The sequence below is a fragment of the Hemiscyllium ocellatum genome, chromosome 8 (assembly GCF_020745735.1).
Source record: "Hemiscyllium ocellatum isolate sHemOce1 chromosome 8, sHemOce1.pat.X.cur, whole genome shotgun sequence".
NCBI lineage: Eukaryota > Metazoa > Chordata > Chondrichthyes > Orectolobiformes > Hemiscylliidae > Hemiscyllium > Hemiscyllium ocellatum.
Window position 1 is genome coordinate 117,361,012 of NC_083408.1, and position 26,305 is coordinate 117,387,316.

At 42.5% G+C, this 26,305-nt stretch overlaps 1 protein-coding gene across 4 annotated transcripts in view; it reads right to left on the bottom strand.

Moving 5' to 3' along the window:
* The window catches only part of LOC132818447 (autophagy-related protein 2 homolog B-like), a 114,316-nt gene that overhangs the window by 49,948 nt on the left and 38,063 nt on the right, over positions 1-26,305 (bottom strand). For 3 of the 4 annotated variants that reach the window (XR_009644993.1, XM_060829518.1, XM_060829517.1), the window contains exons 15-21: positions 25,207-25,480; positions 24,179-24,287; positions 22,678-22,870; positions 21,647-21,789; positions 15,143-15,303; positions 13,888-14,060; positions 8,437-8,587 (exon numbers count right to left, since the gene is read on the bottom strand). Coding sequence is in view for 3 of the 4 variants with exons in the window: in XM_060829518.1 (XP_060685501.1) it covers positions 8,437-8,587; positions 13,888-14,060; positions 15,143-15,303; positions 21,647-21,789; positions 22,678-22,870; positions 24,179-24,287; positions 25,207-25,480 (1,204 nt within the window). In the remaining variant the exon portion in view is untranslated. The remainder of the gene's footprint in view (positions 1-8,436; positions 8,588-13,887; positions 14,061-15,142; positions 15,304-21,646; positions 21,790-22,677; positions 22,871-24,178; positions 24,288-25,206; positions 25,481-26,305) is intronic. The other variant, XM_060829520.1, reaches the window with a different exon arrangement.

Genomic DNA, 26,305 nt, shown 5'->3' on the forward strand with positions numbered 1-26,305 from the left:
ATCTCTCTAAACAATTCCTATTCATATCCCCACCCAGGTGCCTTTTAAATATTGTAATTGGACCTGCCTCCACCCCTTCCTCAGAGACAAAAACAACCCTGCAAATGTTAGAATCCAAAGTAGACAAGCAGGAGGCTGGAACAACATAGCAAGCCAAGCAGCATCAGGAAGTGGAGAAAGCAACACTTTATGTTGCCTGGCTTGTCCACTTCATCCATTCCTCTGGTAGGTCACTCCTTACACCCATCACCCTCTGCATGGAAAAAGTTACCCATCAGGTCCTTTTTAAATCTTTTCCCCTTTCACCTTAAACCTATGCCCTCTAGTTTCAGACTTCCCCACCAGGGGAAACAGACCTTGGATAATCACCCTATCCAAGCCCCTCATGAATTTATTAACCTCTAACAAAAGGGTGACCAGAACTGTACATAGTATTGTAAAGGTGGCCTTGCTGATAGAACATAGAATGTAGGACAATACAGCACAGAACAGGCCCTTTGGCCCTCGATGTTGCGCCAACCTGAGAACTAATCTAAGCCCATCACCCTACACTATCCCATCATCATCATCCATGTGCTTATCTAAGGACTGTTTAAATCTCCCTAATGTGGCTGAGTTAACTATATTGGCAGGCATGGCATTCCACGCCCTTACCACTCTCTGAGTAAAGAACCTGCCTCTGACATTTGTCTTAAACCTATCACCCCTCAATTTGCACCCTTGTACAAGCAAACATCATCATCCTAGGAAAAAGACTCTCACTGTCCACCCGACCTAATCTTCTGATCATCTTATATGTCTCTATTAAATCCTCTCTTAGCCTTCTTCTGTCCAATGAGAACAGACCCAAGTTTTTCAGCCTTTCCTCATAAGACTTTCGATTCAGACCAGGCAACATCCTGGTAAATCTCCTCTGCCCCCTTTTCAAATATTTCCACATCCTTCCTGTAATGGGGCGACCAGAACTGCACACAATATTCCAAGTGAGGCCGCACTAGTGTTTTGTACAGTTTCAGCATGACATCACGGCTCCAGAATTCAATCCCTCTACCAATAAAACCAAGATCCCTATGCACATCTGAAAATGTGTTGCTGGTTAAAGCACAGCAGGTTAGGCAGCATCTCAGAAATAGGGAATTCGACGTTTCGAGCATAAGCCCTTCATCAGGATCCTGATGAAGGGCTTATGCTCGAAACGTCGAATTCCCTATTCCTGAGATGCTGCCTAACCTGCTGTGCTTTAACCAGCAACACATTTTCAGCTGTGATCTCCAGCATCTGCAGACCTCATTTTTTACTTATCCCTCTGCACATCCACACTACCAAGAATCTTTCCATTGACCCAGTATTCTGCCTTCCTGTTATTCTTCCCAAAGTGAATCACCTCACATTTATCTGCATTGAACTCCAGTTGCCACCTTTCGGCCCAGTTCTGCAGTTTATCCAAGTCTCCCTGCAACCTGCAACATTCTTCCACACTGTGCACCACTCCACCGACTTTAGTCTTTTACTAACCCATCCACTTACGCCTGCATCCAAGTAGTTTATAAAAATGACAAACAGCAATAGTGCAAAACAGATCCCTGTGGCACACCGCTAGTAACCGGACTCCAGGCTGAGTATTTTCCATCAGCCACCACTCGCTGCCTTCTTACAGAAAGCCAGTTTCTAATCCAAAACTGCTAAATCACCCTCAATTCCATGCCTCTGTATTTTCTCCTGTAGCCTACCATGTGGAACCTTATTAAAGGCTTTACTGAAGTCCATGTACACTACGTCAACTGCCCTAACCTCATCTATATTCTTGGTCACCTTCTCAAAATACTCAATGAGGTTTGCAAAACACAACCTGCCCTTGAAGAATCAAATCGTTGCTTGCTAGATGATTATAAATCCTTTCTCTTATAATCCTTTCCAAACTTTTTCCTACAACAGACGTATGGCTCACTGGTCTGTAATTACCTAGGCCATCTCTACTGCCCTTCTTGAACAAGAACACAGCATTTGCAATCATGTAGTCCTCTGGTATTAAACCTGTAGACAATGACGACTCAAAGATCAAGGCCAAAGCCTCTGCAATCTACTTCCTAGTTTCCCAGAGAATTCTCGGAAAAATCCTATCCAGCCCAGGGGACTTATCTACTTTCACACCTTCTAGAATTGATAACACCTCCTCCTTAATAGCTTCAATCCTTTCAAGTCTAATAGCCCGTATCTCAGTTTTCTCCTTTACAATATTCTCCTTTTCCTGACTGCAAACAGATGAGAAATGGTCGTTTTGCACCTCTCCGATCTCCACAGGATCCACACACAACTGGCCACTTCTGTCTTTGACAGGCCCTATTCCAACTTTTGTCATCCTTTCATTCCTCACATACCTACAGAAAGCTTTAGGGTTCTCCTTTATTCTACCTGCGAAAGACTGCTCATGTCCCCTCCTTGCTCTTCTTAACTCTCTCTTAAATCCTTCCTAGCTACTCTGTAACTTTCCTCGCTTCATCTGAACCATCTCGCCTCAATGTCACATAAGCCTCCCTCTTCCGCCTAACAAGAGTTACAATTTCTTTCGTAAACCATGGTTCCCTTACATTATCATTTCCTCCTTGCCTGACAGGGACATACCTACCAAATACACACAATATCTGTTCCTTAAACCAGCTCCACGTTTCGATTGTCCCCACCCCTTGCATTTTGCTGCCCCATTCTATGCCTCCTAAGTCTTGCTTAATCGCATTATAATTGCCCTTCCTCCATCTATCGCTAAACTAAACTGAACTATGATCACTCTCTCCAAAGTGCTCATCTACCACTAAATCAAACACCTGGCCTGGTTCATTACCGAGTACCAGATCCAGCGTGGTCTCCCCTGTTGTCGGCCCTTTGATATACTGTGTCAGGAAACCCTCCTGCACACATCGGACAAAAGCAGATCCATCTGTGTACTAGAGTTAGAGCATTTCCAGTCCATGTTGGGGAAGTTAAAATCCCTCATAATGACCACCATGTTCCTTTCACTCCTACCCAGTATCGTTTTGCCAACCCTCTCCTCCACATCTCTGGAACTCTGCAGTGGCCTATAAAAACTTCACAGCAATGTGACCTCTCTTTTCCTGTTTCTAACCTCAGCCCATACCACCTCAGTAGACAAGTCCTTGTCAAATGTTCTATCAGCCACTGTTACACCGTCCTTGACAATCAAAGCTACCCCTCCCCCTCTTTTACCACCTTCCCCAATCTTAATAAAAGATCTAAACCCTGGAACCTGCAACATCCATTGCTGACTTTGCTCTACCCATGTCTCTGAAATGGCCACAGCATCAATGTCCCAGGTACCTATCCATGCTGCAAGCTCACCTATCTTATTCCAAATACTCCTGGCATTGAAGTAGACACACTTCAAAACAGCTTGCTGTCTGCCAACACATTCCTGTGACTGTGAAATCCTGTCCATTCCCTCCCTACTCTCATCCTGCTGTGAACTGCAACTACACCTCCGGTTCCCATCCCCCTGCTGAGCTAGTTTAAACCCACCTGAATAGCATCAGCAAATTTCCCACCCAGGATATTAGTACCCCTCTGGTTCAAGTGAAGACCGTATTGTTAGTAGGGGTCCAATATTCCCCAGAATTAACCCCAATTATCCATATATCTGAAACCCTCTCTCCTGCACCATCCCTGCAGCCACGTGTTCAGCTGATATCTCTCCCTGTTCTTCGCCTCACTTTACGCGGCATGGGTAATAATCCAGAGATAACAACTCTGTTTGTTCTTGGTCTCAGCTTCCATCCAAGCTCCCTGAAATCCTGACTTACATCCCTACCCCTCTTTCTACCTATGTCGTTGGTAACTCTGTCCTGTACAGCCACAGCATGACAATCCAAACTGGGAGAAAGTGAGGACTGCAGATGCTGGAGATTAGAGGCAAGAGTTTTCCAGCACCACACTCTCAACTATGACATCCTAACTCCTATGCACAATGTTCTGAACAATGAAGACAAGCGTGCCAAACGTCTTCTTCACTACCCTGTCTACCTGCGCCTCCATTTTCACAGAACTGTGAACCTGTAACCACTAGGTCTGTTTGTTCGGCAACACTCTCTAGGGCCCTTGCATTAATTCCTGCCCTGGTGTGCCTTACTGAAATGCAATATCTCACATTTATCTAAATTAAACTCCACCGGCCACTCCTCAGCCCAATGGCCCCTCTGATCATTGTACTCTGAGATAACCTTCTTCGCTGTCGACTACACCACCAATTTTGAAGTCATCTGCAAACTTACTAACTAAACCTCCTATGTTCACATCCGAACACCACAACAAACAGCATGCACAGGTAACTTTTCTAGGTCCCTTCATTTTCACACAACTTTATGTTGGAATGTCACAAATCAATTCCACAATCAACATTTTCTTACATTAAAATGAGCAGTCATTCCTTTTTAGAAATGGCACCAAGGTACGCAGTTGAAGTTGTTAAGATGAGTTCATTGGGGAAGAATACCCCATAAGAGAAAGTGAGGACTGCAGATGCTGGAGATCAGAGCTTAAAAATGTGTTGCTGGAAAAGCGTAGCAGGTCAGGCAGCATCCAAGGAACAGAAGAATCGACGTTTCGGGCATAAGCCTTTCTTCAGGAATGAGGGGGGTGTGCCAAGCAGGCTAAGATAAAAGGTAGGGAGGAGGGATTTGGGGGAGGTGCGATGGAGGAGGCCAAGGACCTGCATGTCCTTGGCAGAGTGGGAGGGGGAGTTAAAGTGTTAAGCCATGGGGCTGAACACTCTCCAGCTTTCTCATTCTCCTCCCCCGCCCCCCCCCAACCTTTTCTCAGTCCCAACCCTCAGACTCAGCACTGCCTTCTTGACCTGCAATCTTCTTTCCGGCTATCACCCTCACCTTAACCTCCTTCCACCTATCGTATTTCCAATGCTCCTCCCCCAAGTCCCTCCTCCCTACCTTTTATGTAAGCCTGCTTGGCACACCCTCCGCATTCCTGAAGAAGGGCTTATGCCCGAAACGTCGATTCTCCTGAAGAATACCCCATGTCAAGGAGTTCTGGGATAGATGAACAAGGAGTTGACATTGACTGAGCGTTGCAGATTAGCACATTCTATGGTCCAGGACTATATGCTGAGGGACACACTAAAGTTTGGGCAGTTGCTGCCAAGGTGCAGTGGGGAAAGACCAGTGTCTGAGGTTTGTCTGCTGAGGTTAAAAGGGGTTTATTCAGTCATCAGACACTCCTAGTGGCTCAAATGCATGTAAATATTGTTTTGTATGTGTAAGAGATGTCTTTGGTTTCTTTGAATAGAGTCAAACTCCAATGTTTGTTTGCTTCCTTGATATATATTGTACAGAACTGAACTGCATTTGTGATTATATATAATAAAGATATCTTTTATGAATAAAATATAATTTTGAAACCTGGTCAGTGCTACATTAGCTAGGGTCCTGGATGGAGACTGTCTAAGCTCTCCTATTGTGAAAGGAGAAAAGGAGAAGTGTGCTTACTAGGATGAAGATGTATGATATATTGTTATCATTTCGAAACTTAGGTTCTGAAGTGCAAGAACAGTATATGGGTTGAAGTTTGATTTGTATTTTTATGGTATCCATATTAAAATATTTTATTTTCATATTTCCTGTTCTAACTATGGTGCCAGATTGTCTGAAGATTTGTTTACATGCATCTAATTAGGATCTTTAAAATCCTTGAGCTGAATAACTCAGTCCACTAGAAAGTAATGTAAAAGAGAAAAGACTACTGCAGTTGTTTAGCGACAGGAGTCCAGTATCCAAAACCATCTACAAGGTCAGCCACTGTGACATACGTTTAAGGAACCCATGTTAAACACTATATGAGCAGTGTTAACAATTTACGAATCTCAACATAGAAATTTGATAAAACAAAACCCAGAAATTAGCCAAAAAGAAATTGATTTAGTTCTGCCAACTGAACAATGAGCTTTAAAGTGGATATAGTGTGACTCTTTACTGAGATTTAAGAATCTGTAAAGTTGCCAAGGGTAAAAAGTTTGCTTTTTTTTCCTGCTGTTTTGCAACAAGTCTGTTTCAATTTTTTTTCAGATACAAAAACTTTTTTTGTACAATAAATGTTTCTGCTATTTTGTTAAACGTACATGTATAGTGTTATGTGATTTTAGTATCTTGTATTTTTAGTATCATTTATTTTAGGTTTTGACTTTCAAATTAGAGATATGTTTTATTCTGTGCTTGAAGAGTTTAATGATTAACTTCTAAGTATTGAAGTACTGTAACCATGGTAGGTTCTTTTAAAACAGCTGGAGGGCATCAGCTTCAGGAATAATAGGGTCTTGAGCAGACTGGGAGAATTTTATGACCAAAGAAGGTAAACAAGCTCTGGAAGGTCAGGAATTATTTATTTTAAGCTCAGCGGAAGTATCCACAGCTAGGGAAAGATTTTTTAAATTTTCAAGTCAGGCCAGTTCTACAGACGTTTTTGAATAAAGATGGAGTATAAAACAGTGCTTCAGAAAAAGGACAGAGACAGAACAAAGTCAGGGGTTTACGAATACTGCAATGCCAGAAGAGTTTGGATAAAATCCTGAAGAGGTTATTTGAAGCTGAGAACAGTTTAGTGTCAAGTATATAACAACTCCAGGAAAATGTTTGATTTTCCAGGCTGGAGGTTGAAGTCACAGTCAAATTAAGCCAATAGATGTGTCACAGAAAGAGATTTTGTTTTCTAAGTATTTTACAAGGATGCTTTTGAGTACTGAACAACATGTTTTGAGATCTATAAAGGAGGTTTCTTTGGGATTAATGGGAGCATATATTATCTTGTGTTTCAAGTTTTTTGAAGTTTGTTTTATAAGTAAATAGTTTATTGGGTTTTTTTTGCTTTGTTTATTTTGATTAATTAAAAACTAAACTGACAGCATTTTGTGCTGAGGTTTCAGTGTAAGACCACTCGATAAAACCATAGCAAACTAAATTATGATCTATCAAGTCAGTTTTCAGTCTCACTTAGAGACATAAGGATGTGCACTTGTCCAGTAACATTATCAGCTGGGATCATGACACACATTACTCCGGTAACAGACTGCATTTTCAGGATAGGAGGGACCTATTTCCCAAAGAATGTCAGCTCAGCACCTTCAGTTTAAGAGTGGAATCCTATACCAATCTTCCTTCCACTGACTCTGTCTACAGTTCCCACTGTCTTGGGAAAGCAGCCAATATAATCAAAGACCCTTCCCACCTTAGTTATATTTTCTTCCACTTTCTTCCATTAAGCAAAAAATACAAAAGTTTGAAAACACTGAAGATTTAAGAACAGCTTCTTCCCCGTTACTATCAGACTTATGAATGGACCTCTGACATATTAGAGTTGATCTTTCTCTGCACCTTCTCTGTAGCTATAATACTATATTCTGTTCTGTTACCATGATATACTTATGCAAGGTATGATTTGTCTAATCAACACACAAAACAATACTTTTCACTGTATCTGGTACATGTGACAACAGCAAATCAAATTAAAATCAATACCCAGTCAGAGTCAGCACCTTCAGAAGAGGAGGAGACCTGTACCCTAGAGACAGTCAGCACTTTTATGAAATGAGAATGTAGATTGGCTGGGAAGATGAAAAAGCTTGCATAAGCTTTTAATATGCTTTCTTTTATTAGTCAGAGTATTGAGTACAGGGTTGGGAGATCATGTTGCGGCTATACAGGACATTGGTTGGGCCACTTTTGGAATAGTGCGTGTAAATCTGGTCTGCTTTCTATCGGAAGGATGTTGTGAAACTTGAAAGGGTTCAGAAAAGATTTACAAGGATGTTGCCACAGTTGAAGAATTTGAGCTATAGGGAGAGGTGAATAGGCTGGGGCTGTTTTCCCTGGAGTGTCGGAGGCTGAGGGGTGACTTATAGAGGTTTATAAAATCATGAGGGGCATGGATAGGATAATAGACAAAGTTTCTTCCCTGGAGTGGGGCAGTCCAGAACTTGAGGGCATAGACTTGGGGTGAGAGGGGAAAGATATAAAAGAAAGCAGAGGTGCAACTTTTTCCCACAGAGGGTGGTACAGGTATGGAATGAGCAGTTAGAGGAAGTGGTGCAGGCTGGTACGATTGCAACATTTAAAAGGTATTTGGATGAGTATATGAATAAGAAGGGCTTGGAGGGATATGGTCCGGGTTCTGGCAGATGGGACTAGATTGGATTGGGATATCTGGTCGGCAAGGACAAGTCAGACCGAAGGGTCTGTTTCCATGCTGTACATCTCTATAACTCTATGTCACAAAGCATTCTTAAGCAGCAACCATGAAAGCAGTATTTGGAAATGAATCTATTATGCAGCAAGTTCTTGAAACCAGGAAGTTTAAAACATATTCTTCTCCGCAAAAGTTGGTAGAAAATATAATCATTGCACATATTTATAGCTCAATTCATACCTTGGTGACAAAGGAAGACTTTGCTTGTTTGGAGACAGAAATAATGCTGACCATCACAGCCTTGATACTTCCCCACAGTGAATAAGCTTCCATTTTCAATCTCCAGCCAGAATTCACCATGCTTCCCAGCTAACAGCGTGCCATCTTCACTCTGCAACAGAACACTCTCTCAGATATTGCTGTACCTCTATTCATCTTGATGTCTTGAGATAGTGTTTGGCCATCTGTCACCTTCTTGAACACTGATGATGATTTGACAATGCGCAATGAGATAACATATAGCAGCAGAGCGAGGCTATTCAGCCCACTGAGTTTGCTCCTTCATTCAATCACGGCTGATGTGTTTCTCAAACTCATTCTCCTGTCATCTCTCTGGAACTCTTGGATCGCCTTACCAATCAAAATCCTACCTGGATCAGATCTGAGGAAGGTTCACCAAGCCAATATTAACTCTGATTTCTCTCCACAGATATTGCCAGAGTTTTTCCAGCATTTTCTATTTTTATCTGATTTACAGCATCTGCAGTTCTTTCTGTTTTTAAGATCCTAAGATTGTCCTAAATACACTCAATGATTTGGCCTCCACAGCCTTTTGCAGCAATGGGTTCCGTAAATCCACCACTCTCTGGCTGAAAAAACTCCCCCCATCAGAGTTGTGGGAGATTAAGAAATAGCTGACTGGAGGAGTGTTTGGATCTGGCTCATATCAGACTGCTTAGATCAGCTGAAGAGGCAGTTAGAGTCACTGAGGATCATACAGGAGGCACAGAGTATGATGGTTAGTAGCTTTAGAGAGGTTATTATACCGCATATTCAGTCAGATAGATGGGTAACTATCAGGAAGTGTTGGAAGATAGTTCAGAAGTCTCCTGTGACTGTTCCTCTCTCAAACAGATCTACCATTTTGTTAGTGTTAAGGAGGATAGCCCCTCAGAGAAAAATAAAAGTTGCAGCCAGATCTTGGGCACCAAGAACGAATCTTACGTTCAGCAGGGTTTGTCAAGATTCAAAAGAGTAATTTTCATGACGGACCCTCTTGGCAGGGGCACAGACGGGAGATTCTGTGGCCGTGAGTATGAACTCAGGATAGTATGTTGCCTCCCTGATACCAGGGTCAAGGACGTCTCAAAACAGTTTGCAGCATATTGTCAAAGGGAGAGTGAGAAGCTGGAAGTTGTACACATTGGTAAGAATGATATAATTAGGGAAAGGGTTAAGACTTGCAGAGTGAATATAGGAGGTTAAAAAAACAGAACCTCAACGGTAGTAATTTCTGCATAACACCTGAGGTGCCACATGCTAGTGAGAGTAGGAAGAAGACGACAGGGCAGATAAATCTATGGCTGAGAAGGTGGTGCAGTGGTCAAGGATTCAGATTTTTGCATCATTGGGATCTCTTCTAGGACAGGAAAGGCCTGCTCGAAAGTGGCAGGCTTCACTTGAACTGGAAGGGGACCAATATCTTGGCAGGGTGATTAGCCAGTGCTATTTGGGAGCCTTTAAACTAGTTTTTTTGGAGTGGGGGTTGGGAGGATTCTAAGTAAGGTAGATGAACTCGGGGCATGTATGGGAACAGGGGACTGCAACATCACAGCTACTGCAGAAACATGACTGAGGGAAGGACAGGACTGGCAGCTCAGTGTTCCAGGGTTTAGATGCCATAAGAACGATTGAAAGGGAGGAGAGAGAGGAGGAGGAATAGCATTTTTGATTAATAAAAACATTACTGAAGTACTTAAAAAAGGATATTTCTAAGTGTCTGTCCGATGTAGCTGCAGGGGATGGTATTGTATTATAAGTACCCGCAACAGTCAGAGAGTAATTAAGCAGCAAATATGTAGAGATCTCAGATAAAAAGAAACAGGTTTGTAATTGCAGCGGATTTTAACTGTCCAAACATAGACTGGAGACTGCCACAGTGTTGAAGGTTTGGATGGTGAGGAAATGTGTTCAAGAATTTTTTTTCAAATCAAACCTGCTAGAGAAGGAGCAAAACTTGACATTCTCTTGGAAAATAAGGCAGAGCAAATGATGAAAGTGTTCGTGGGGGAGCTCTTTGGGACCAATGATCATAACTCTATTATTTTTAAAATAGTTATGGCAAAGGATAAAAGCTAACATTTTTAATTGGAGTAAGGCAAATTTTGATGGTATGAGACTGGAGCCTCGGGCAACTGTCTGTGTGGAGTTTGCACATTCTCCCCCGTGTCTGCGTGGGTTTCCTCCAAGCGCTCCGGTTTCCTCCCACAGTCTAAAGATGTACAGGTTAGGTGAATTGGCCAAGCTAAATTGCCATAGTGTTAGGTGAAGGGGTAAATGTAGGGGAATGGGTCTGGGTGGGTTGCTCTTTGGAGGGTCAGTGTGGACTTGTTGGGCCGAAGGGTCTGTTTCCACACTGTAAGTAATCTAATTGATTAGAGTAGTTTATTCACAATGAAAGGGATGACTGGCAAGTGGAAGGCTTTCAAAAGTTAGATAACGAGGTTTCAGAGACAGTATGTTCCTGTTAGAGTGAAGGGCAAGGCTGGTAAAAGTAGGGAACAATGGATAAATAAAGATATTGAGGCTCTGGTCAAGAATAAGAAGTAGTCAAACATTAGATATAGACATTTGGGATCAAGTGACTCTCTTAAAGAGTATAAGGGTGTAGGGACATTCTTAAGAGGAAAAATCAGGAAGGCAAAAAGGAGGCATGAGAAAGCATTGGCAGATAAGGCTAAGGATAATCCAAACAGATTCTGTAATACATTACGAGCAAAAGAGCAATTGGGGAGGGAATAGGGTCCTTTAAAGGTCAACGAGGTTGTCAGTGTGTGGAACCACAAATGAGAGAGATAATAAACAAATATATTTTACTGTTGACAAAGAAGTAGAGGCGGGGGAACTCAGGAAAATAAATACTGATGTCTTGAAAACAGTCTACATTACTGAAGAGGAAGTGCTTGAGGTCTTAAACGTGAATGAATCCCCAGGACTTGATCAAGTGTACCTCAGGACATTGTGGGGAGTTAGGGAAGAAATTCCAGGGCCCCAGCAGAGATATTTGCATCATCTACAGGTACAGGTCAGGTGCCGGAGGACTGGAGGGTGGCTAATGTTGAGCCTTTATTTAAGAAAGGCTGTAAGGAGAAGCCTGAAAAGTACAGACCTGTGAGTTGATAGTCATCATGGCTTTGTGTGTAGGAAATTGTTTTTTGAGGATGTAACCAAAACAACTGTGAGATCAGAGCAGTAGACATTGTCCATATGGACTTTGGTATAGCCTCTGACAGGGCTTCGCATTGTAGACTACTAGTAAAGTTAAATCACATAGAATTCAGGGAGAGCTTGCCAATTGGATAGAAAACATGCTTGACTGTAGACGATAGAGGATAGCGGCGGAGGGATGTTTTTCAGGCTGGAGGCCTGTGACCAGTGGTAATCTACAGGGATCGATACTGGGTCCACTTTTGATCATAATTCTTATAAACAACTTGCATGAGAATTTAGAAGGCATGGTTAGTAAGTTTGCAAAATCAGTGGTATAATCAACAGTGAAGACGGTTATATAAGATTTCAAAGGGATCTTGATCAATCAAGCTAATGGGCTGAGGAGTGGCAGATAAGTTTAATTTGGCTAAATGTGGGGTGTTGCATTTTGGTAAAACAAACAAAGGCCATGAATTATATAATTAATGGCAGGGCCCTGGGTAATGTTATAGAACAGAGAGACCTAGAGATTCAGGTACATAATTCTTTGGAAGTTGCATGATAGGTAGACAGGGTGGTTAAGACGACATTTAGAATGCGTGCCTTCTTTGCTCAGACCATTGTGTATAGGTGTTGGGATGTCAGGTTGAGGTTGTACAGGACATTAACAAGGCCACTTTTGGAGTACTGTGTACGGTTCCAGTTGCCCTGCTATAGGAAGGATATTATTAAATTGGAGAAGACTCAGAAAAGATTTACCAGGATGTTGTCTGGAATGGGTGGGAGGGCTGGGACCTTTCTCACTGGAGCATAGGAGGTTGAGGGGTGACCTTATATCAGTTTCAGATCTAAAGAATCAATCCTTAACTCTGAGGCTGTATGCTTGGGTGTTAGTGTCTCTTACGAGTGGAAATATCTCCATGTTCACTTTATGCAGAGCTCTCAGTTTTCTGTAAGTTTAAATCAGATCCTCACTCATCCTTTTAAATTCCATCGAGTACATACCCAGAGTTCTCAACTGTTTGTCATATCACAAGCCCTTCAGCCCCAGGATCATTCTTATAAACCTCAAGCTCAGAATTCTCCAAAGTCCCTTTGCTCTTCAGATTAATGTGAGGGAGATGATGGCATGGTGGTATTTATCAGTGTACTATTAACCCAGAGACCCAGGTGATGTTCTGGGTCCTAGGTTTGAATCCCACCATGACAAATGGCTGAATTTTAAATTCAATAAAAATCTGAAACCAAGAATCTAACCGTGAATCCACTGTCAATTGTCAGAAAAACCCATCTTGTTCACTAACGTCCTTTAGGGAAGGGAAATCTGCTATTTTTACCTGATCTGGCCTACATGTGGCTTCAGACCCACAGCAATTTGGCTGACTCTTAACTCCCCTCTGGGCAACTAGGGGTGGACAATAAATGCTGGCGTAGTCAGCGATACCTTCACCCTATGAATAAAACTTTTAAAATCCCCAAAGCCTTTTCCAGTTTAGAAATTAGTCTACACGTTTAGTCTTCCTACCAAAGTGCTTAATCTCACACTTTCCCACATTATTAGTTCCCCTCCAAGCCACTCACCATCCTGACTTGGAAATATAATGCCATTCCTTCACTGTTGCTGTGCTCTCCCTAAGGGCATTACAGATCAACCTACAGCCTATGGACTGCAGCAGTTCAAGGCAGCAGCTCACCACCACCTTCTCAAAGGCAACTAGGACCAGGCAATAAATGCTGGCAAACCAGCGACACTCATGTCCCACGACTGAATTAAAAAATAAATATTGAATTACATCTGCCACTTCTTTGCCTACTCTCCTACCCTGTCCAAGTTCCTCTGCAGCATCCTGCTTCCTCAACACAATCTCTCCCTGCACCTATCTTAGTGCCATCTACAACAAAGTTAATTCTAAGACCACTGCTAAGGACAGTTAATGGTCAACCACAATAATGTAAGACTGGAATCAAACAGGCTCAGACAAGATGTGGATAGCAAGCTTCCTCTCCTACAGAACATCACTGAACCAGTTGGGGTTTTATTACAATCCAACAGATCACCTTTTCCTGAGACCAGCCTCATATTTCTAGGTTTCAGTTGTATCTGGATTTAAACACTCAGATGTTTCATGATGGCATTTGAATTCTCAATCAATGAATTGCTAATCCAGTAACTAATCTCATATACCACATACAGGAAACTCAAATTGTGAGTTACCATCTCATTCACAAACACATACACACAATTCTCTCCTATACTCTCACCTTGGTATCAGTGTATATGCTCACAAGCCCATGTGACACATTGAGAAGGATCGACAGAAAGCTCTGGCAATTCTTGTTCGGTTGCTCAACTTTCTTTTTACGACGTGAACGGTGGGCAGGGTCAGTACTAGGGCAAAACTGCAGAGTCTCTTCATCAGAACCACTCTCGTCATCTAGAAAACACATGTAAGGAATCGTGGGTCAGGTAATCTTCAGGACATACCATCCAGGCAAATGCTACAGCTTTCCCTGCCAGGAGTAAGGAGGCGAATATGCAGCAGCTAAGGCAGCAAATAAAACAGGATAGAGATGATGTCAAGGTAGAAGCCAAAACATTAACCTGTCTTTCCATTACTCACCTTGATTCTGCATTGTTCTTCCAGCTTTGCCTAACCTCATTACACTCCACCAACCAGTCACTCCCTTCTTGCCCTCTCAGCACATTGATTTTTTTAAACATACATTATTAAATCATAAACACTTCGAGTAAAAGAGGCACTTTGGCACATTGCGATCTTGCTGGCTGTTTGAAAGAGTTTTTCAATGACCGTCACTCCCTGTGCTTTCCCTGATGTCCTGTAATTTTTGTTTTCCCCTTCAAGAATTGTGACTTTTGAAGGTTACTCTTGAATTTGCTTCCATTGCCCTTTCAGGCAAAGCATTCCTGATCAGAAGGCCATTTCTCTCATTGCTCCTCCTCTGGATTTTTTGTCAATTGTCTGAAATCCTCCAGTTAGCAATGCTTCTGCCACAGGCAATAGTTTAACTCACACAATCCCTCAACTTGCAGTGACTCTGTATCATCTGGTAACCACGTTTACTCAAAGGAGAACCCCAGCTTCGTCTTATTACAGTCTGACTCTGCGTTTTGCTAAGGTAGTCAATGGGTGGGATGTAGGGACATTAAGCAATACTCTGTTCCTCTTCACAATACTGGGAGTGATAGCAACATAGGAACAGGACTAGGCCATTCAGCCCCTTGAGGCTGTTCCACCATTCAATGAGATCATGGATGATCTGTGGCCTAACTCCATATACCTGTCTTTGGCCCATATCCTTTAATACTTTTGCTTAACAAAAAAAAATTCTCAGATTTAATACTATCAATTTATCCAGCATTCACAAGTGTTTATGGAAGGGTGCTCCAAACATCTACTGCATAAAGCATGCAGCCCCTGCCTTCTGAGCTAATGTGAATGATAGGAGTTACATGGACCTGAATCAAAACAGTGTGTAGGGTGGTGTGATACTGTACCGTCCTGGAGGAGTGTTGACTTGAGTTGAGGGAGATTCTCTTTGTTGAATGCGTTGATTAACTGGCTGGCTACAGACAGTCCAACCCCATAAGTAATGTTTTCAACAGTCTCGACAGGAGATGGTGCAGCAGGCTCCCATAGTAACAAATCATTATTTATTCTGTAGTAAGGGTAATGAATAACACAAATAAATTATTACATAAAGATAGCATTTGTCTTAACATACTGCTTTATCACACCTTCAGGATGTTCAAAATCAATAATATACATAGAAATGTAGAAATTAGCAGCAGGAGTAGACCATTCATCTCTTCAAGCCCACTCTGCCAAATATCCAATATGATCATGGCTGATCAACCAACTCAGTACCCAGTTTCTGCTTTATACCTAACTCCTGGTGAGAATATTTGAAATGCAGTTTGAAATGTGGGCAGGCAGACACAACACAGGTGTTGGTTGAGGATGGAGTATTGTCCTACAGTCCAGAAAACTCCTGCTCCTCACAACAATCAGAGTACAGAGTACAGCAGAACAGAAAGAGGCCCTTCAGCCCATCATATGTGTTGATAATCAAGCACCTAGGTACCCTAATTCCATTTCCCAATTCTTGCCCTATAGGCAAGGGGGCAATTGGACTTTTAACACCCATTAGAACAAGACGATCACACATCATTATACGTCATTCTGATGAAGCCTAACAAGGCACAAACAGAGACCATAGCATATAGAATTAGGCCAATCAGCCTACTGGGACTGTTCCACCATTCGACCATTGCCAATATGTTTCTTAACCTCATTCACCTGCCTTTTCTCCACAACCCTTGATCCTCTTACTAACCAAGAATCTCTCTGTTTTGCATACACTCAATGACTTGCCCTCCACATCCATGTATTCCATCCTCTGGCTGAAGAAATTCTTCTTCATCTCAGTTCTAAAGAACCATGCCTTCACTCAGAGGCTGTGCCCTCAGGTCCTAGTCTTTTCTACCTGTGGAAACATCTTCTCCACATGCACTCAATCCAGGCCTCTTAGTATTTTGTAAGTTTCAATGAGATCGACCCTCATCTTTCTGAACCCCATCAAGTACAGACTCTGAGTCCTCAACCAGTCCTGATATGACAAGCTTGTCAGCCCCAATCATTTTTGTAAATCTCCTCTGGATCTCCTCCATTGCCAGCAGTTCCTTCCATAGATATAAGCACCAAAACTGCTCAAATACTCTGAATGTGGTCATTCCAGACCCTTAAACAGCCGCAGCACAACATCTCTGCTCTTGTATTCTAGTCATGTTGAAATGAATACTAACATTGCATTTGCTTTCCTAACTGCCAACTGAATCTACATGTTAACCTGAAGAGAATTCTGAAATAGGAGTCCCTAAGTTTCTTTGTTTCAGATTTCCATAGCCTTTCCCCATTTAGAATATAGTCCATGTCCCTATCCTTCCTATCAAAGTGCACAACTCCACACTTTCACACACATTACATTCCCTCTAATTGGATACAAAATTAGCTTGATGGTAGGAAGCAGAGGGTAATAGTGTAGAGATGCTTGTTGGACTGGAGGCCTGTGACTAGTGGAGGGCCTCAGGGGTTGGTGCTGGGCCATTACTGTTTGCTATCTATATCATTTATTAATCATGCTTTCTACATTCTCATCCAAATCAGTTTGCTGATGACATTAAAATTGGTGGTATTGTGGACAGTGAGGAAGGTTATCAGAAATTGCAGTAGGACCTTGATTAGCTGGGGAAGTGGGCCGAGAAATGGCAAATAGAGTTTAATATAGGTAAGTGTGAGGTCTTGCATTTTGGAAAGTCAAATCAAGGTAGGAGTTTTATGGTGAATGGAAGGGCCTTAAGGAGTGTGGTAGAACAGAGGGAACTTGGAGTTCAGGTTCACAGTTCTCTGAAAGTGGAGCCACAGATAGACAGGGCAATGAAGGCGGCTTTTGGCACATTGGCCTTCATCGGTCATGGCATTGAGTATAGAAGTTGAGAAGTTATGTTGCAGTTGTACAGGACATTGGTGAGGCTGTACTTGGAATATTGTGTTCAGTTTTGGTCACCTTGCTACTGAAAGGATGTTATTAAACTGGAAAGAGTGCAGAAGAAATTTATAAGGATACTGCCAGGAATCAATGGTCTGACTTATAGGGAGAGGTTGGACAAGCGAGGACTTTTTCCTTTAGAGCAGACGAGACTGAAGGGGGGACCTGATAGAGGTGTAGGAGATCATGAAAGGCATGGATAGGGTGAATTCACTCAATCTTTTTCCCAGAGTTGGGGAAATCGATGACTCAAGGGCATCAGTTTAAGATTAGAGGGGAAAGAATAAAGAGGGAACCTGAGAGGTAACCTTTTCATTCAGCAAGTAGCACGCATATGGAATGAGCTGCCAGCAGAAATGGTTGTGGCGGTACATTAACAACATTTAAAAGGCATTTGGACAATTACATGGATAGGAAAGGTTTAGAAGGGTATGGGCCAAGTGCAGGGAAATGGGGTTAGCATGGATGGACACTTTGGTCGGTATAGATCAGTTTGGGCCAAAGGGCCTGTCTCTATGCTGTAGGACTCTATGATTCAACCTCTTCTTTGCCCGCTCTCCTGGCATATCCAAGTCCCTCTGCAGCCTCCTCATCTATTCAACACTACCTATTCCTCCATCTATCTCTGCATCATATACAGAGATGGTAACAACGCACTCAATTCTTTCATCTGGATTGTTAATGTATAGCGTGAATAGTTGGGGTCCAAACGCGGACACATGCAGAACTCCACAAGTCACCGGCTGCCATCCTGAAACAAAAATCCTTTATCCCTACTCTCTGCCTCCTGCCAGTCAGCCAACCCTCTATCCATGCCAGTACCTTACCCTTAACACCATGGACTCTTACCTTATTTAGCAGCTTCTTGTGCAGCACCTTGTCAAAGGCCTTCTGGAAATTCAAACAGATCATGTCCACTGGCTTTCCTTTGTCTAACCTGCTCACCATCACTTCAAACAATTCTAACAGATTTGTCAGGCTTGACCTCCTTTTGATGACGTTGTACTAATTCAGCCCTATTTTACCATGCACTTCCAAGTGCTTTGTAGTCTTATCCTTAATAATAGACTTTAAAATATTACCAACAATTGAAGCCATAGTTTCCTGTCTTCTGCCTCCCTCCTTTCTTAAACAGGAATGTTATATGAGCCATTTTCCAGTCCTCTGGGATTCTCCCTGGCTTCAGTGATCACTGAAAGATCTCTACCAATGTCTCTAGAATCTCCTCAGCTATTTCCTTCAGAACTCTGAGGTATAATCCACATGGTCAAGTTGACTTATCCATCTTCAGAGCTTTTAGCTTCCTCAGCACATTCTCCTTAATGATTGCCACTACACTCACCTGTCCTCTGTTTTCTTGAAGTTCCTGTATGTTACTGATGTCTTCCACTGTGAATACTAATACAAAGTATCAATTCAAATCCTCTGCCATTTTTTTGTTCCGCATTACTATTTTTCCAGCCTCATTTTCCAGTGGTCCAATGTCCACTTTTGCTTCTCTCTTACCCAACAGATATCAAAAATCTTTTGCTGTCTTCTTTCATACTACCAGCTGTCTTACACTCATATTTCACCTCCTCCCCTCCTTACTGTATTTTTAGATATCCTCTGCTAGTTTTTAAAGGCTTCCCAATTCTTTGGCTTCCCACTAATTTTCACCACATTGCGTGCTCTTTCTTTTGCTTTTACACTGCTCCGGACTTCCCTCGTCAGCCGTGATTGCCTCATCCACCCCTTAGTATGTTTCGTTTTCCTGGAGATGAATTTCGGCTGTGCCTCTCGAATTACCCCAGAAACTTGTACCATTGCTGCTCCATTTTCTAATCAACGCTGGCCAGTTCCTCACTCATGCCATCGTAGTTCCCTTACTCAGTTATAATACTGTTACATCTGATTCCAGCTTCTCCCTCTCAAACTACAGCGTGAAGTCTATCATATTATGGTCACTGCCCCCTAGAGGTTCTTTCTCCTTAAGCTCCCTAACCAAGTCTGCCGTGCTGCATATCTCCAAATCCAGAATTACCTATTCCCTAGTGGCCTCAACCACAAACTGCTCTTAAAAAACCATCATGTGGACATTCTACAAATTCCTTTTCCTGGGATCTACTACCATTCTAATTTTCCCAGGCAACCTGCATACTAAAGTCCCCCATGATGATTGTAATGGAACTTTGCTTACACACATTTGCTATCTAGGAGAGGCCTGTACATATACCTCATTAGGGTCTTTTTGCTTTTGCAGTTGCTCAATTTTACCCACACAAATTCTACACATATTGACCTTACATCACATCTTGCTATTGACTTAATTTTGTTGACCCTGTATCAATTTGCTTGTGGCTCAAGTAGTAATCCAGAGATTATTATCCTTGTGGTTCTGCTTTTTAATTTAGCCCCTAGCTGCACGTATTCCCTCAGCAGAACGTTTTCTTCTCTTTTTACCTATATTGTTGGCACCTATGTAGACCACTCCAAGTTCCTCTGCAGCCCAGATGATATATACAGGCTAGCAACACAGCCTTCAAGACTCTTAATCCTAGACATCGAAAACAGTGTGTAATCCTCTGTTTGTACCATTTCCCTTTTCACCACCCACTCTTGAATGGCTCCCTGGACCACAGTGCTATCATCAGTTTGGTCATCCTCCCTAATGCCACCATTCTCATCCACACAGGAAGCAAGAGTCTTAAACCTATTAGACAAGTTCGAGGGCTGAGGCTCCTTGAGCACTATCATGATTCCACTACTGCCTTGCACATAGCCATGTCCTCCTGTCACTGATCAAATTGGAGGTACAGAGGAACCTCAGTTATCCAAAGAACTAGTAGTATTTTGTTTGGTTAATTGAATTCCGGATAATCGAATGCTAGATAACATAGTTTAGCCGAGCATCGGGACCTTGCGATTTTGCCGGATGTTCCGATATTCCGAATGCCAGATAATCAAGGTCCCTCTGTAGTTAATCAAAGTGCTGTGACTGCCTCCTGAATCAGTGTCCAGGTAACGCTCCCCCTCGTTGATATGTCACAGTGTTCAAAGCTCAGACTCCAGCTCATCAACTCTGAGCTAGAGCTCCTCAAGCCATAAGAATATAGGAGCAGAATTAGGCCATTCAGTCCATTAAGTCTGGTCCGCCATTCAACCAACACTTGCCACAGCGAGACTGCTCATTCTGGCTGGAAAATCTAGAACAATGGGGCACAGTCTCAGAATAAAGGACCAATCATTGAGGACCAGGATGAGGGAACATCTTGTCATTCACAGCGCTGTGAATCTTTGAAATGCTCTATAATAAGGTGGTACAGACTCCATAATAGAGTTTACTTAAGATTTAAACAGACTGATTTTTGGTATCCCAAGGAAAGAAGAGATATAGAGTGGAGATGGAAAGGTCAAGGTGAGGTAGACGTTTGACCATGATCGCCTTGAATAGCAGGACAGGCTTGACAGTTTGTATGGTCTATTTCTGTCTCCTTTTCTTCTGTTCAAAACATGGAACTTTGACATGGCAGTATTCCCTCAGCACTGCAACATACAAGGGCTGAAGTCCCCAGATTGAGGCTTGAAATCACTGGCTCAGTCATAAACAAAAATAGAAATGTAACAAAACAGTTTATGCAGAGAGCAATGGTTTTTCATAAATCATGAAACTAAACAATGAAAGCTAATACATAATCAAACTTAAAGCAAAACAAATGTAAAATTTGGTGGTTTTTAAGACCTTCACCCCATATTTTTGTAAATGCTGGAGACATGTGGCTAGGTTCCTGGACTAGCGATTCCAGAGTCCAGATTTATAATTGAGTAGAATGTGAGAATACTAGCTTGAAAATTTAAACTCGGCTTTTAACAATCAGGGAGTGAAAACCTGGCATTAGGAAAAATTATCATGGCGCTGCTTCATTTTCTTGAGAGTGGGAATATGTGCCAATATGGCTCGCATTTGGCACATGAACAGCAGTAGGCCATTCAGTCCCTCAAACCTGTCCCACCAATCAATGAGATCATGGCTGATCTGTGGCCTAACTTCATAAAACTGCCTTTGGCCCACATCCCTTAACACATTTGCTCAACAAAAATTTATCTATCTCAGATTTAAAACTGATAACTGATCCAGCATCTACTGGCTCGCAGAAGAGAGTTCCAAATACCTGTGGACTTTGTGTGCAGAATTGCTTTCCAATATCTGTCCTAAATGGTCTGGCCATAATTCTTAGACTGTGCACCAACTATGACTCCCAACATGATTGATGCTTGACAGGCCTGGCTGAACCAGAGTTGGGCAATCAGCACTGGCCTTGCCGGGAATACCACATTTTGAGAATGATTAAAAATGAAAATAATATTGATGCTGTATACCAAAAGGAGGGGGCTGAGAGCCAAGAAAAGAAAATAAAAAACATTAACCACAACCTCATTTGCTGCATTTAGATGGGAGAGACATTAGACTCGCCTGTTATACACCTTCTCATAGAACGCTTTGTTTGGCAGAGTAAGGTTGACATTAGGTAACATCAGTTCCAGTACGTAGTGGGACGTGCTTATGGTTTTATCCTGGAATTGACCCATTTCGAATTGATCCCCTGGCATCACCATCTGCAGAGAGCACACTGATCTAATGAGACAAACAGCGTTCTAGCCTTGTTGATCTACATCAACTTTCACGACGCAACTGCACCTGCCTCTCCTACTCTGTAAGCAAAACGCAACACCCCATTGCTGAGAGTTTTACCAGTTTGGCCAGGTCACAAAGTGACTTGTTGTTATGTATCACACTGTGTTGAAGTCAGCATTTCCAGATGTAGAACAATTGAACTGTTCATAAAAACACTCCAGAGTTACTGTAATTGCTCATGAACCTGGACTTTCACAAGCTCAGCTAGGAAAGTCATATGGCAGCTGCTGTGATAAAAGGAAGGTGTGAAACTAACTCAGTGAGGCATATGCTTCTGATGCATGTTCACTGGATTAATTCATTACCAGAGACTGTGTTTGACCCGTCCTGGAAGAATTTGTTGGGGATAGTATAAGGGAACTATACTCTGTATCGATCTCTGTGCCATATCTGTTTCGGGAGAGTTTGATTTGGACAGCATGGAGACAGTTTTATACAGTATCGAGCCCTTTGCTGTATCTGTTTTGAGAGTGTTTGATGGGGACAGTGTAGGAGGAGTTTTACTCTGTATCTAACCCTGTGCTGTTGCAGTCTGGGAGGGCTTGATGGAGATAGTGTAGAGTGAGCTTTACTCTCTAACTAATCTGCTAAAAAGTGCATAATCTTAACCTGTCTGCCTGTAATGTGAAGTGATTCATTTGTTATCATGACTTTCTTCATGCTGGTATTCAAAGAATTGAGTTCAAGTAGTGAATTGGACTGGAATCTTGTTTGTGCCACACGCCTAACGGTAAACATCAACAAGAATTGATACCAAGATTAAGATTTCCCCATTTCGCCTAAACAGCTATGAGAAGTGATGCTCCCACCTCTTCATTTTCATACATGACTCTTCGTGAAGAAAAAGGCGATGGCTCTTGCTTTCCCAAATCACAAACGTCCTTCAGGGAATGGCTCCCACCTTCTTCGTCTTCCAGTAAGTGACTGCCAGGTTCCTCTTCCTCTGTCGTTATTCGCTCCAAGATGGAATGCACCACTGTCGGATTCACCTTCAATACAACCCTAGTGACAAAATCCCCATGGTATCAGTACAGACTGAATACAGGTTCAATGTTAATTTAGCATTGTGGCAACAAGATATGGACATAACATTCTAAGTCACACAAGGCCATGAGAATCAGATGCGATCCACGCAGAAATTCTCCAACGATTAAAAGCAAATCGAGATATACAAATAGCCCAATACTCTGGAGGAAGCTAATTGCAATATTTGGCTTTAATTGTCACAGAGCCTTCAGCAGTTGCTGGAATTCTCTTCCCTCACACTGTAGCTCAGACTGACTTCACAATGGTCTTTAAAATCTCTCTTTATACAAAGTCTTAATATATGACTCAGTAGCAGATTTTTGTTTGGAAACACTTATTAAATGCCTTTGGACAAAGAATAGTAGACTGTTTTAATATGTTAACGGTGCTTCAGAAATATGTTTATTATAATGCATCCAGCTACTTCACTGGAGTAAATAACAACCAAATAAGACAGATTTTGAAAAACATTTGCAAGATATGTTAACAAGTTTGGAGAAAGAATGTGCAGAACAATCCATGGAGCATGGAGCGGGGAACAGACCCTGTCCCTGTGCTGTAAATTCTGCGTACTATCTAAAATTGACAAACAGGTTTTTCCAGCTCCACTGTATCATGTTTCATGAGTGGACTCTGACCCTCTGTACTGCGGACTGCTCTGCCAAGGTCTAACAAAACAGCTAATGCACATTTCCCTGTCCTCTTTCCTCCCACAAGTTATTAATATTCATAAGGCAAACCTGGTGACGTGTGCTCATTTTCTTGATTTCCTGCTTGGTAAACCTTAGTGCAAATGGCTAATCTCAGTTAATAACAAAAGAAAAGGAAGTGCCACTAATTGGGAGGAGGAGTAGATAAAGGATATGTACTATATCTATGGGGCGGCACGGTGGTTCATTGGTTAGCACTGCAGCCTCACAGCACCAGGGCCCCAGATTCAATTCCAGTTCAGGCAATATCTGTGTGGAGTTTGCACGTTCCCCCCGTACCTGCGTGGGATTCCTCCGGATGCTCCGATTTCCTCCCACAGTCCATAGATGAGCGGGCCAGACTAAATTGCCCATAGTGTTAGGTGCATTAGTCAGAGGGAAATGTGTCTGGGTGGGTTACTCTTCGGAGGATCGGTGTGGACTTGTTGGGCCGAAGGGCCTGTTTCCACACTGTAGGGAATCTAACCTAATCTAATATGCATTCCAATCCTCAGAACATCCTTTAGCATTTTACAGCCAATGAAACAGATTGGAAGGGTACTCACTGCCATAAAGGAAACATAGTGTTACCTGCCTTGGCCAATCAAACTTCCCGCTGTCGGAAGTTGACATGTCTCCATCAGCACCGTGTGACACTTTAAAAAAGGTGAAAGGTGGTGTTGCAGGATCTTCCTGGAATTTACCTGAGATTAAGAGGAAGCCATTAAGCATTCAGTGCAGCCCACAGCACTGCTGTATAATCACAACTAGCAATCCCATTCCCTTGCCAGATTCGTCCCTTCTGCTCAGAACTGGCTCAATAGGTACCAGTGACACTCTTGTATCTTTAATTAGAGGTGCCGATGTTGGACTGGGGTGGACAAGGTCAAAAGTCACACAACACCAGGTTATAGTTTAACAGGTTTATTTGAAATTACGAGCTTTTGAAGCTCTGCTCCTTCAAGTGTAGTTAGAAGGAGCAGCACTCCGAAAGCTTGTGATTTCAAACAAACCTGTTGAACTCTGACCCAGTGTTGTGTGACTTCTGACTCTTGTATCTTGTCTGGGCAGATGAGGAGGCATCTGATCCTGGCACGGCCCTTCCCATTAGGGGATAACAGGTCATGAGGAGATGCTAGATGGGAGAGGGGAAATCATTGCCAGACAAAAACAAACACTGTAGATTAGGGGAAAAATTAAACTTACTCACTTGATAGAGGTTACATCATGCAAAATAAGAAACACCGCCAAGCTACAATCTGAACTTCTTTTCTTTTGACTATTAGTCTAGTAACAACATTGTTATGCTATCATTACCCTCTCAAAGTGATGTGAATCTATGGAATTACTAAAGTACAGTGCACTGAATGCTGGGTGACTGAGTAATTTAAAGAGGAGTTACACAGATTTTTAATCAGTTATGGGTTCAAGGGTTATGGAGAATTTGCAAGAAACTGGAGATGCATCTCAGCCCCACAATCGAATCAATGGTGGAGGCTCGAGCAGGCTTGAGGAGCCTACTCCAGCTCCGAGCTCTTATGTTCTCAGATCCCATGAAACATAAACGTGGGCGCTGGTTTAAAATAATATTGGTAGGGTAACAATAAAAGTTACTTAGCTCACCAAGCAGTTCTTTGAAAGTGAGCTCCAACTTGAGCTGCTCATGGGATAAGCTCCCAAATAACTCAGTCTTAAATTCTGCCTCGCTGAATTCCAAGTGCAGAATCTCCTTTTGTAGTGATTTCTTGAACCAGGGTCCTCTTTCCTGGTCAGATCGAAGATCTGGGATTGGGAAGCGGATAGCCAGCTTGAACAAAGGTGTGGTAAGCTGTACAGACGTCCGCTGGTTAGCAGGCGAGGCAGAATCATCACGGAAAACTTCAGTGAAGGCTCTCTGCTGCAACAGGAAAAATGGGAAAAGTGATCACATCATGTGGAAGATACTGCTCCCTCAAGAAGTCAGTGATTGTCACAGAATGGTGGAGCCACACAAAACAGGAAGGCCCAATTCAATCTGTGATCCAGCTGCTCTCAGTATTTCAAAGGATGGCATTTCCATAGTATGCTTTTGAGCATTATGGCATTCCAAAACACTTCATAACCAATGAGATCGATGGAAGTATTGTCAAGCAGAACACAGGTCAGCCAATTTGAACACAGTAAATTAACACAAGCAACAATTCGAGTATGACTAGATAATTAGTCTTTAAGTATTTATAGAATTATTGAGTCATACAGCATGGAAACAGGCACCATAGCCCAACTCATCCACGCTGACCAGACTTTCCAGTCCGACTAGTCCCATTTGCCACCATTTGGCCCCAATCCTTCTAAACCCTTCTTATTTATGAACCCATCCAGATGCCTTTAAACCTTGTAATTTTACCTGCCTCCACCACCTCCTCTGGCAACTTGTTCTGTACATGCACCACGCCTCTATGTGAAAACATTACCTACAGTGTGGCACGGTGGCTCAGTGGTTAACACTGCTACCTCTCAGCGCCAGGGACCGGGTATGATTCCCGCCTCAGGTGGCTGTCTGTGTGGAGTTTGCACATTCTCCCAGTATCTATGTGGGTTTCCTCCAGGTACTCCGATTTCCTCCCGCAGTCTAAAGATATGCAGGTCAAGTGAATTGACCATGCTAAATTGCCCATAGTGTTAGGTGCATTAGTTAGAGGGAAATGGGTCTGGGTGAGTTATTCTTCGGAGGGTCAGCATG